Here is a 13037-nt window from a genome sequence, read left to right as displayed (position 1 = left end):
ACCCAGGGACCCACAAATGGGGCTCAGACGAACTTTATAGAATCTGCAGTGCTGTTTTACAAAAACAGATGCCTTCCAGCAACTCGTAAATGTACCGACTGTCAGCAAATACTGTCGCTGCTGGGACGGGGTGGGTGGGGAGCTGCATTAACAATAACTGTTCGCTTTCCCTGCTGCATGGGCTTGTAAACAACACTTGCTTGGTTAGCTCTCTGGCAAGCAAGCATCAACCTCACCCCCTAAGTGACCATGCAGAAAAGCTCCCTTAAAACATGGAGAGTGTTGTGCCATTCCTTCGCAGCCCCTGCTCTTCAAACTGCTTTTGAACCACCAATGAGTAAGACAGTGGGCAAGTTGGCAGGATTTGGGGGGGGGGCGCTACTAACTTTTACAGCTCAATTTCCAAGGCTGGGTTCCTACATTTGTCATCAGGTACCAGAAACTAAACAAGAATAATGATGGCCAAATGTTGTTTACTTGCATGTTTTTTTTCCCCCAAACTGCCAGCAAGAGACATGCTGGCATCTGTTGGCAATTCTGATGCAAAGCTTCCACTACACACCTGGGTCTTTTTTCGGGCTTTTATGCATCCCGAGTGCCACAGCAGGCTGTCAGCTGTTATTTTAGCAGCTCACGCTAGCCTTCATTACGAAACCTGGAAGGGGTGCAGAAGCTGAAACTGGAGAGGTTTCAAACAAGAACCAGAAGTGGCGTTGGAAGACGTGCGGAGATATGACGACACCCCACGCTCAATTTTGGGTGGTCCGCTTTTCAAAGCTGCATACACGGGAGCCACACACATGCACTCTCTCTCTGTGAATGGCTTAGGCATCTGAGCACTCCACACGCCCCAAAAGCAAAGGCAGATATTTCAGTTGCTTAAAAAAATGGACTAAGGATCGACAGTCATGAGAGCCATAAAATTAGAACTTGCAGCAGATGCTTCAAACTCACATTTGCATCTGGCCCTTCCTCAGCCATGCAGTTCACAGGGCGACCTGGGACCAGTCAGTGCTTCTCAGCCTAACCTACTTTGCAGGGCCATTGTGAGAATAAAACTGGGGAGGCAGAGAATCAGTTGGACGAAAGCTGGAATAGACATGAAATAATATCAGAAATTATTCCATTCCTCCGATAAGCTAAGCAACAAGCATCATGGTGTTATGAGTTGTGAGGGGCCAAAAACTACATAACCACTATATTCAGTGAAAGGTTAGAATTTGGACAAACTCATAAACTCACGAATTTCGCAAAGGCTAGGAAATAATAGTGGCTATCTTCCTCAGGAGGTCAGGCTAGCAATGGCTCACTGGGTCATTGAAGAAACAAAAGGCTGAGAATGGCCTGGGTTTGTTTGATAATGGTAAGCCATGGGCGAAGCAGAAGACCCTCTGGCCTAGTAGTTTTGGGGAAGGGCTACTGTTGGCTACTGATGTCATATCTGCCAAGTGTCCCGGAAAAAGCAGGACATTGTGGCAGCTATTTTGGGTGCCACAATCTCTCACTGGGCTCACCGCCTGAAAAAACGCTTTCTTCAGGGCCAAGTATTTGGGCGCGGGGAAGAGCACGAGGCGCAGGCCACAACTTGCCAGAGTGTATGTCCCAGAAGGTGTGCATCCTGGTTTTGGGTCTCCAAATTTGGGCAGTATTTGATGTGAACAGTGGAGGGAAATGTCTTCTGCAATGGGCTTGGGAAAGAGGGGTCGCCAGGGTGACCAGGTTGGGATGCTGGAAGCAGACAGGGAGCTGCTGTTTTCAGCAAGTGCTGCTGGGAAGGAAAATGAACTCCATACAGGAACTGAAGGGCAGCTGACACAGTGGATGGTTGGTGAAGGCTGTGACAGAGAGACAGGAGATGGTGCATAGGATGCCTCTGAACCCAACGCCATGCTGGATCCAAGCCCCTCTTAGGGTGCAAATGCTCTGCATCCCCTCCATCGAGGTGCAGGTTGCATATGTGTGTAAATAAATCATCTCTCATAAAGACACCATAGTCTCTAATGTGTCTTAATTGCCCCCCAAGGGAACGCGGACCCCAGTAAGTGCCCCTTGCATCTCACCCTGCTCATTGAGATTGGGCTGGTGTGGAACATTTAAAACTTGATGCAGGCTCGAAGAGCCTCCCACACAAATCAAGGCGGTGACAGTTCAAGCTACGCAAACCTACGCAATGTTGGCAAAGCTTTAGAATAGAGGCAGGGAAACGTTTTAAGTCTGAGGGTCAACTTTCCATGGGGCGCATGTCTGTGTGGTGTGGTGCTAGAGGCATTTGTGGGTGCAGCAACAGTACGCTACAAACTGCCTACCTCCTGCCAACCCGCCCCCCCCAAAAAAAAAATCTCAAGAGGCAAGCAAGCTTTGCCACATTTCAAGGATAAACTCTAGTCTGGCGCAGAGGAGGCCTGTGAAGAATTTAGAAAGCCAATAATTTTATCCCAATTCAATCTGGCTTCAGACCTCCTTTCAGCACCTGAAACTTGGAACATGTTGGCGGCCCACTTCCTTGAGAAACAGGCTCTCTCTGGGCCACGTTTCACGGTCTCCACATCAATTGCAAAACTGTATTTGAGGGCCTTAGGCATCTCAAAAGCCTTGTTATCCACCTCCTCCTCTGCCCTAACTGCATTTACACACATTGTGGGATGGGCTTTTCTCGATTTCCACCCTCCCTTCTAACCAGATCTACTGCAAAATGGGCAGCTTATTTAAAATACTTCTTAAAATCACACTCAAGGCAGTTCCCAATAAGAAGAAATTATTAAAAGACACCACAAATCAAACATTAATGCTGCTAGGACTGCCTGTTCTTATTTTCAAATCCTTCTGCACATGGAAACTTGGCCGCTATTCCTCTATTGTGTGTGTTGAAGTTAATTGCCTCCAGGGGGGTTACGAGTGTCCGTGGCCAGTTTTTACAAGGAAGTGTCAGCGTGTGAGAGAATTTAAAAGAAGCCTGATCTTCTTCCACGGTTGCTTGTCCTTATAAGTGTGCCTCCCAGTGGTAAAGGAGAAACATGACCAAGAGCAATTCCTCCCATTTAAGAACTAAGAATCCTTTCCCTTTCGCTATTATTTTTGATTATTAGTCAGGCAAAGGCACTGTTCCTCTAAGCTGGATTTTGGTGGCATAAATTAAAGGGAGGAATGAGGGAAAGTAATTATGATATTATCTATTCCAATGGCCTAACAAGCTATACGTCCAACTAAATAAACGATCAAATGATTCAACAGAGGTGAAACAGCAAGCACGACCAATTTAAATCACTACTAATAAACATAGTGTTTTGGCAACTTAACTCATTTTTTTAAATAATGGCATAACACTTTCATGGGCTAAAGCCTACTTCATTAGATGTACTCTAGCGCATTAAAGTTTACACCATTCCAAAAGTTGCTAGCCTTTCAAGGTGCCACACAGCACACTGTTGTTGATTTTGATGCAACAGACTAACACTGCAGCTTCACTGGAAATTAGTAGTGAAACACACATACGGTTTTTATGTTTGGGAGAAAATTTACTTAGCTGCAGTTGGCAGGACAGAAAGAAATGTGAACCATCCCTCAGCACATGTTTCATTTAGAAATGTCACCTGCAACACACTGGATTAAAATACAATACAATCACATACAACACCCCCCCCCCAAGAAAAACAGGTGCACATTTTGCGACCTCCGAGGTTGTTTCTTTGTTTTTTAAATATAACATTTTATTGCAAAGATTGTTTGATACAGAACAGCAATTACTTTCATCGTGTTGAATTTGGAAGTAACATACAACTGAATGAGAAGAGGAATAGAAATAACCAAACAAAACGCGTGATTCTCTGTTCATGTGGCATAAACCAGTCTTGTACATAACTTGTAGCAGCAGTTTTTAAAAAGAAGTTCCCTTTAGAAAAAAAATTATATATATATTTCTATATATATATATATATATATCTGCATGTGGATTCTACACACTAATTGTTGTTTCCTTGCACAGGCTGAAAGTTTTAACGATTGAACTTCCTTCTCGAGGGGACAAGGGGAGAGGGACAACAGAGACAGCCCATGCCCCGTCCTCTTATCTCTAGCGAAACTTGACTCAACCAGCCCAGGGACAGTGCAAGGGGGAGAACCTGCAATGGATACGTTGGCTCCTCAAAACCATTATGATGTTACCCGGGCTAAAAGAAAGAAGGCAAGGATTTACCACAACACATCAGTGTATAGACCTTACTGTATTTCCTTTCCAGGACCTTTTCCATTAATCGCTTTGAGGGGCTAGATAGAACAAGGATGACAAAGCTTCGAAATCTTCCTGGACTCCAGCTCACATCAGCACCACTCAGCATGGCCAACTGTCAGGGAGAATGGAAGATGCAGCCCAAATGCACCTGGGAGGGCTGCAGGTTCCCTACGCCTGCACTAGTGGATCTGCTCCAAGTGTCCTGCTCTGTCCTCACAAATCATCTCACCACAGTTTCATGATCTAACCAACACAGGGGGTAGAAAAACAAGAGACTCATCATGGGGCATGGAGGTAACTCCAGTGTCTGCTCTAGGGTGATGGGAGAATTGGGGGTTTGGGTGCTAGGTGCTAGAAGATAAAAGACTCTATAAATCATTGGGAAGCTGAAATCAAATCAGCAGCAGAGCTAGCTCCAGATGAACTATGCCAACCTTCCCCAATCTGGTGCCCTCCAGAGGTTTTGAACTAGAATTTCCACCAGCCCTGACCACTGGGGCTGGGGCAGGTGGAGGCTGCCAGCCAAAGAATCTTGAGGTTGCCAGGCCTGAGCTATGCCATTACAGCTGCAAACGTCAATTGTCTCTTTTAAACCTTGCTTCCATTCTTCCACATGTATTGCTTTCACAGTCAGGTGCTTATTGTAGTGATTGAATTTTCAGCATTTGCTCCTTTGCAAATCCAACAAGAGAATTTCATAAAGGGGGGGAAGGGGGGACATGTTGTTTTAAAAAGCCCTGAGAGAAGAGGAGGTGGGGAGGGAATAAAAAACAAAAAAACAAAAAAAGGTGTAGAGACGAATTAGCTGAACATGCAAACTAAGCCTAAGATTCACCCATAGTTTAAACACGTTATAAATTTCACAGTTTAATATTGGGGGGGGGTTGTGATGTGAAGAGGATGGAGGGGGGCAATCAACAAAAGGGGGAGGGAAACAAGAACAGAGGGGTTTTCTTCCTCCATCAAACGCGACTAAATAAAAACATCAATAAAATGTGGCAAGATTTTATAATCTACTAGGATATAGATAAAGGCTAAATAAAGCTTTAAATCAATAGTGATTATTGCTAGCAGATGTCCCGGCAGGGTGCTGGGAAAATATTTGCCACATTATTCCTGCAGCATAGAGTTTAGTTCACGTCTGTCAAACCTGCGTCCGCCCACCCACCCCCAAAAGACAGAAATCATGTGAATTGGCCTGCGATGAGCCTTGGCATGTCCATGGAATGACCCACACAGTCTGGGGTGGGGGGGTGGGATCAGTTTTTAACAGTCCTGGTTTAGTTAATGGCTTCTCCCCCACAGTATTGCGCAGTTTAATGTGGAGAGCTGCAAATATATATATCTATATATTTTTTAAAAACCAGACCAAGAACAAAAATACCCCCAAATAATAATAATAATAATATAATAATAATAATATAATAGCAATTAAAAATTAAGGGATGCATTAAATTGGCTTTGATGAAAAGACTCATTTAACAGAGGGATTTTGTAAAAAGAATCATTGGTACTGATTTTATACTAATCTGGAGGAATGGTTTCAAAACATTTTTTTTTTAAAAAAAATCCTCAATAACAACAAAACCTTATCTATACCTCAACACCTTTCCCCTTGCTTCTTATTATATATTTACTATTTTCAGCTCAGAATGATTTCTACCCTCTTCCTGTGCAGTCTGATTCGAAGTGCTAAGAAGCAGCAGACATTAAAAGATGATCGGTGTTGGGTTTTGTCCTTCCAATTGCCAAACTGAATACAGCTGTGTGAGTGCAGCTGTGCAAGATCACTTGAGGTACGGAGCCTCACTGAGGGCAGGAGAGGTTAGCAGTGTGGTGGTGAAGAAGAAGAGGAAGAAGAGGAGGAAGAGGAGGAAGAGGAGGAAGAGGAAGAGGAAGAGGAAGAGGAAGAGGAAGAAGAAGAAGAAGAAGAAGAAGAAAAAGAAGAAAAAGAAGAAAAAGAAGAAGCCGCCGCCCAGGGTAGAAAAACAGCAGGGGCTCCAGAAACACTTAACTTCCCCCTTACCCTGGAAGACTAAGGGGCAAGTCTGGTATCCAACTAATTCTACTCTTAAGACGCATTGAAATTAATGGAACGGAAGCTAGCCATGACTGATTTTAGCGGGTCTCATTTGAGAGTGACTTAGTTGGATACCACCCAGAGCATCATTTCCCAAACTTGGGCCTGTAGCTGTTTTTGGACTACAATTCCCATCATCCTTGACCACCAGTCCTGCTAACTAGGCATGATGGGAGTTGCAGTCCAACAACAGCTGGAGAGACCAAAATTTGGGAAACCCTGATCCAGAGCTTTCTGCACAATGCCCAGCTACTGCAGCAGAATGCTTATGCTTGATCCACAAGTCAATCTGAACAAGAATACTTGGGTCTAAGCTGGTGAACAGCCTGCTGCAGACTACAGGTTTAACCCAGCAGAACCCATCCTACAGAAGTTGGTTCTGTTCTGTTTTCAGTTTTGAAGGTTCGCACACCTACAGTTCCACTGCCCACTTCCAAAGGCTCCATTCTTACAGGAGAGATGGGAAGTCAATGTGTGGGAACTGGACTCAATTGAACTGAGGGACGAGCCCAATGTTACTTCCCAACATTTTAAAAAAGGAAGCGACAGAATTGGTGAAACCATCCAAAGATGTGCGCTTCCATCAAGCTGGAAAGGTGGAATATAGAGCATGACACACAGGCATCGGAAAACTCATGAAATGTATCTGCGAGAGCCATTCTGCAGAGCCTGATGGCAGCAACATGAGAGGCACAATTTAAATCCAACTCTGTGTCTGTATCTTTAAATGCAAATGAAGGAATGTAACAATGCAGGTAATCTTGATCATGTGATTCAAGAGAAGGAAGTTCAAACTAATGGATTATTTTCCTCCCTCTAAATAAATAGGTTCAGGGTGAAAATAAAGCTTACATCCCAGCATGCCAGCTTAACTGGTCTGCAGGTCACAGTCCTAATGTGGTTGACTTGCAATGGCTCCTGCTGCCAGCAACAGGACATGCAGTCTAATCCTGGCTCCCAACTTCATGGGAAATTTTGGGAAGGAAATTTATTTTGTCAATCCCTATTTTTTTTATCGCCGGTAGTATTTTCTTTATTTTCCTTTAAAGCACGGTAAGGTAGCTGCATCATTTAAGGCTTGCAATTTTATTTTCTACATTTAATCTGGAAGACTGAATCATCATGCTCATTAATATAAGAAATAAAATAAAAATGGTAACGCAACTATTGCAGTTTCGAACGTCAACTTCACAGAATCCTGCAGTGCCTTCCTCATGCAATTCGGAGGACCTCCTTGCCCCTAGCATCTCTCTCCACGCAGTCTGCTGCTAATTCCATCAGTCCTTCTCCTTTCCACTAACTCACATTGAACTGTTCACCCATGAAATGCCAGGGGCAATTTCGACAACGGCTTAGGCCTTGTCAATGCAACCAACTTGGATAAACTGAATGCACAGCGCGAAGGAGGGAGTGGGAGGAGGGAGCAGCAGTGCTCAGGTGACCATGTGAACAACCCTACAGTCATGCCACCTGGATGGATGCATGTGAGCTTGTCCATACAACCAGGGATCCTGCAATTGGGGGGGGGGAATCACACACACACACACGTACAATGTGTATGCGCGTAGGGCACAAGTGGTGGGTTTTCCCCCTACAATTCCACTCTCTCCCTCCCTGCCACACTCGTTCGGTCTACCTGCTCAGGTTGTGTGAACGGGGCTTGAGTTGGCCTACACTTGATTCTCCAAATCAGAGGACTCCGTGTAAATACAGTAGAAGAGTTGCCGTCCCGACAGGGAGAGTCGGTGAGAGATTAGATCAGAAACATTTAAGCAGGCAATCCAAACTGCGTTGTAGATTTCCGTGGGCAAATATTGCCCATTGGTTTCTGCTGAACGCAGAGATTAGCAAACTGACAAAAAAAAATTTTTATATAAAATATTAAAATAACAATAATATATTGAAGCACAAATCAAACATATATATATAACAAGTGGGTGCATAATTTCCATAGGGTTTCTTTTCTTTTTTTTAAAGTCGCTATGCAACTCTTTCTGTAGAGTCTTTTAAGTCCACAAGGGCCAGAAAGAGCCTTTTACAAAAGGACAGTAGCTAGGACATCATCATCATCGCTAATGCGGAAGGGGAGAGGCAGAGAAGCAGAAGTGAGTGAGGTTGAACATTTTCCTTTTCCTGGTTTTTTGGCTTGGACCAAGTTTAATCAACCATGTTTATACCTGGAACTGGTTTTAACTCTCCCCTCCCCCCCTCCCCCCATGTGGCAAAGTACAAAAAGAAAAGTAGCAAATCAAGAATAGGAAAACAAAATCAACACCTTATTTCTAGTTCCTCCGTAGGGGGTTTCTCAAAATCTTCTTCCAGTTATCGGCTGCAGTTTCCAAGGGCTTCCTCGCCCCAGTGACTCCTTGTTTCCAGGTCAGAGAACACACAAAAGCGGCTATCACAGATATACAGTAACAAGCTCACACACCCCAATACAAAAGGTAACATTAATGCTCAAATGAAAAAGGTCCTCTCCAAATAAATTTCATTAATATTTTTTTTCAATCATCTTTTTGTTTGTGTGTTGTTGTTGTTGTTTTTAATAAAAAACCTATGATACCAAAAGACCTAATAAAGTAGTAAGGCACTCAAATCAGTATATAACTGTAGTCTTTTGCATTTTTTTTTTATACTGAAAGACTTATGGCACTGAATCCAGACTGCCGTCTTCCCACTCCCACCAATCCCCCAGCCCTCAAGCCCATTCCTGCATAATGACAGCAGGCCAATTCAGCATCTCAGAAAAAGAAAATAAAAAAGCTTGCATTGTCAACTTTATTCCATGTACGCTGGGTAAGTTCACTGGGGGTGCGGCTGATGATGCCGCAGCTGTCATTCGACACCCAAGAGCTGAGGTGCACTCTCTGCAGAGGCGAGAATGTGACTCATGGAAGATTTTTTGTTGTGAATCTCCAGCAAGTCCTGGATAAAGCCAGACGGGCTCCCGCGATCCCCCTTCCCTCGGGACTCTGTTTGCTTCTGGGCATTCTTGCTGGACTCTGCAGGACAAGGGCCTGCCGTCCGACTCCCACTGGTGGGTTTGTCTTCTTTGCAAACGGCCTCCTTTGCGGCGTTGAGTAGGCTTTCCTTGCGGCTCCTGGTGACTGGGGAATGGCTTCCGAGCCCCGCAAGCGAGTCGGACTCGTTTTCCGAGATGGGGTTGGTGCTGCTGTGGAGAGACTCGTTTTCGCTATCTTCCTCGCCCCGAGAGTGGCCATCCTCTCGGTCACTCTCCTTCTCGTGGTTCTTAGTACTCTTTACCTTCTGATGGATACGCTGGTGGCGAACCAAGCTGTGCTTCAGAGTAAAGGTCCGTTCGCAGGTTTGACATTTGTAAGGTCGCTCCCCTAGGATAAAATTAAGATAGAAAGGTTTATAAACTCCTCCTTCCTTCCTTCCTTCCTTCCTTCCTTCCTTCCTTCCTTCCTTCCTTCCTTCCTTCCTTCCTTCCTTCCAGGGTTGGAATGCAGTCTGCCATGTAACACAAACCTATTTAGCAGAAGCTGGCAGAAGGCAAGTGATTGTGCCATATAGTAATACAAATTTAGGTTTCTTGGAATCTTTCCGCCCATAAAACGGCAACCCTGCATTAGAGAGTTTCATCTGTCAAGACCGTGAAAACATCAGCAATATCGTCACCTCTGATTTCCCACCATGGAAGAGGTGATTCTGCCAGAATGGAAGCTCGTGTTGGTTTCACTAACAACTGATCGTGTGTGTTTATTGTCAAAGAAAAGGGACACCGGGTTTCAATGAGATCAGGGATGGGGAGCCTGTGGTCCTCCAGTTGTTGTTGATGGCAACTCTCATCATCCCTGACCTCTGAGCCATATAGACTTGCACTGATGGGAGTTGGGAACCCATCATCTGAAGGGAGGCAGGTTCCCCATCTAACCACTCACAACATACTAAAAGCAAGAGCTTTTACAGCAAAACAAGAAACTCTACGGACCACAGTCTGAATGTACTCCATGTTTTCATTTGCTTGCTTAACCCCTGACTCTTGGGAGTAAAACCTGGCAAAACCAGTTATTGTACTTTTCTGAAGATCTGTGTGCTTGTGCTTTATTTTCATACTGCATTCATCTCTCTACAACCATAGTTAAGTGCCTCAAAAAGATTGTTTCCAAGGGGGCTTTCACTTTGCAAAAAGATGGGATAGAGAGATGCTCTTAGCAAGAATTAGGCCAAAATTAGTTTGACATGCTGCATGCAACGTGAGCGATTTACAAGGTGTTCATCCTCCCCCTTCTGCTTTCTGCAGAAATTTTGTGAAATGCATCCAGCAGCAGTGACGATGCACTTTCCCTCTGCAGTGTAAACAGGCTTCCTTCTCTTTCAGGAAAAAACCCACACAAATTTTTCACTTATTTTCCAATTGGCATAATACAGCCCTAGGAACACGAAAAACAGTCCAACAGCTCATGAATCAGCACTTCTTTCTCAACCTTCAACGGAAGAGCAAATAAAGTAACACACATGGAGAATGAACTGAGTTCTATTTCCTGGTGGTTGTGCTTTGCTATAAGGAGACTGGTTAATTTATTTTATTCTTTCATTTTTTAAAAAAGGAAGGCCTGGGAAAAACAGTTTAAAAAAAACTACAGCAAAAATTTAAAAGGGGGTAACATGCTGCAGCTAAAGGATTCTGGATATTATAAGGGTTGAAGGGAGCACAAGAATACCTCTTTGAAAAGAAACATAGTAAGCACTCTAGCTATATATACAAGGTGGGAGATCGAAGGCTGTTTTCCCTCCTCTGCCTATTGCTTGCCTACAGAAATAGGCAAGTCAAACCACTGGCCTTCCTGGTTGAGGATCGTCTAAACTGGTGGCAGCGCTCTCAAGTTTTCAGACAGGGTTGATGCTGGGAATAAACCTAGGAGCTGCTCCACCCAATACAGCCTTTCCTCACAGTCATACTGTTGTGAATAACGCCCTCTTACCTGTATGGGACCTCATGTGCCTTGTCAAGTCTTGCAGAGACCAAAATCGCTTGTTGCACACTGTGCAGACTTTCTTCCTCTTGTCTGCCTTTGACTCACTCTTAGTCCCGCCATTCACTTTTGACTTCCTGTCGTCGTCGCTCTTCTCCGAAGACTTCCGCTCTGTGCTCTCCCCCTCGGAGATGCTCTCGCTTTCCTCGTTCTCCTTCCCCGTGGCCTCGCCGTCCATGGGAGACTCTGCTGCTTTTAGGTCTCCTGTGGGCTCTTCCTGCTCAGGAGAAGACTCCTCCTGAGCCATAGGAACTTGGCCTCCGTCTTGGACGCTCTTGCTTTCGTCCTCGCTGCTCTTTTCGTCCTTCCTGTCATCGCGCTCGTGAGCCTTTTTGTGCCGGCTGAGAGTGCCTGCGAACTTGAAGGACTTCCCGCAAATGTCACAGGTGTGCTTCTTTTCTGCCTGAATGCCACTACTGGTGCTCTGGTCACTCTCAGCCAGCTTGAAGTCCATGAGCTTGCTAGCAAAATTGAGGTCAAGGCTCCTGTTGCTGGCGGAGTCTTCTTCTGGCCCCTCTTCGTCCTCGCTGAGTTTCTCTTGTGCATCTTCTTCCCCTTGAGATGTGTTCATCTTCTCCTCTTTGGGACTGCGCTCAGGGTCTGGAAGCTCAGCGGCCTCCTCTAGGTGGTCTCTTTCGCCAGAGGTCAAGTCTAACGCTTCACTTCCCACACTTGCATTCTCCAGATCCGATTGGCTGTCTGCAAGAGAAAACAAGAGAAACATTGAAGTTCTTCAGCAATCAAAAGCACCAGGAATCATCACACACACAAAGAGTTTCACTTCACCGCCACCCACGCATCAATTTGTTTTGAGTCAGAGTCCAACACATTCCTGGTCAAGGATAACATCAGAAGGCATGATTGGATGTGTTTTTTCACCAACTTAAGAGCTATTATTTTTGGGTCTCCAAGTCAAATCAATAGTGTTACAACAGCCAACCTTGGTGCAAAACACTTCAGCCCAACTCACATGCCCAACAGTAGCACGGCAGTGCCTGGCATAGCACCCCTAAGCATCTGTTCCAGGGGTCACCAAACTTTTTCAGCAGGGGGCCTGTCCAGTGTCCCTCAGACCTTGTGGGGGGCCGGACTATATTTTGGAAAAAATATATGAACGAATTCCTATGCCCCACAAATAACCCAGAGATGCATTTTAAATAAAAGGACACATTCTACTCATGTAAAAACATGCTGATTCCTTGACCGTCCGCGGGCCGGATTTAAAAGGCAATTGGGCTGCATCCGGCCCCCGGGCCTTAGTTTGGGGACCCCTGATCTGTTCCATGTGGCTAACTGTTTGGGTGCCATCCTCTCGGTCGCTCTCCTTCTCGTGGGTGACTTCCAGCTGAACAAAGCCAGCATGAAGACACAGAAACTTGTATCTGCACAAGATTTGGTGCGTACAACAACAAGGATCTCCACATTTTTTTCCAACTAAGAAAAAACGAACTGCATGTTTTTACTTTTGGCGAGTTGGCATTTTTATTTTAAAAGGTATGTGCTTAGATGGACAAAGCCTAAAAATGTAAGAAAAATTATAGAAGGATCTACCTGTTAGAGGTACTACTTCCGGGTTAGTGGAGTTTGTAACCCAAAGCGTTTGTAACCCGAAGTACCACTGTATATGATTTCTCCATGCCTATCCCTGATGGGGAATCTATTTGGGAGGGGTTTTGGAGTTTTTGAGAAGGCCTTCTACACATGACAAGCACAAGGTGGCTAAAAAGCT

The 13037-nt window shown here is 44.9% G+C and overlaps 1 protein-coding gene across 11 annotated transcripts in view; it reads right to left on the bottom strand.

Moving 5' to 3' along the window:
* Positions 1-8222: 8222 nt before the first annotated feature.
* Positions 8223-13037, bottom strand: part of RREB1 (ras responsive element binding protein 1) — a 119416-nt gene continuing 114601 nt past the window's right edge. For all 11 annotated transcript variants that reach the window (XM_060277988.1, XM_060277985.1, XM_035125508.2 and 8 more), the window contains 2 exons: positions 11258-12007; positions 8223-9658 (listed from right to left, as the gene is read on the bottom strand). In XM_060277988.1, coding sequence (XP_060133971.1) covers positions 9144-9658; positions 11258-12007 — 1265 coding nt within the window. In that variant the 3' untranslated portion in view covers positions 8223-9143. The remainder of the gene's footprint in view (positions 9659-11257; positions 12008-13037) is intronic.

Source organism: Zootoca vivipara, chromosome 8 (genome assembly GCF_963506605.1).
Source record: "Zootoca vivipara chromosome 8, rZooViv1.1, whole genome shotgun sequence".
NCBI lineage: Eukaryota > Metazoa > Chordata > Lepidosauria > Squamata > Lacertidae > Zootoca > Zootoca vivipara.
This window is presented reverse-complemented; position numbering and strand designations above follow the sequence as displayed.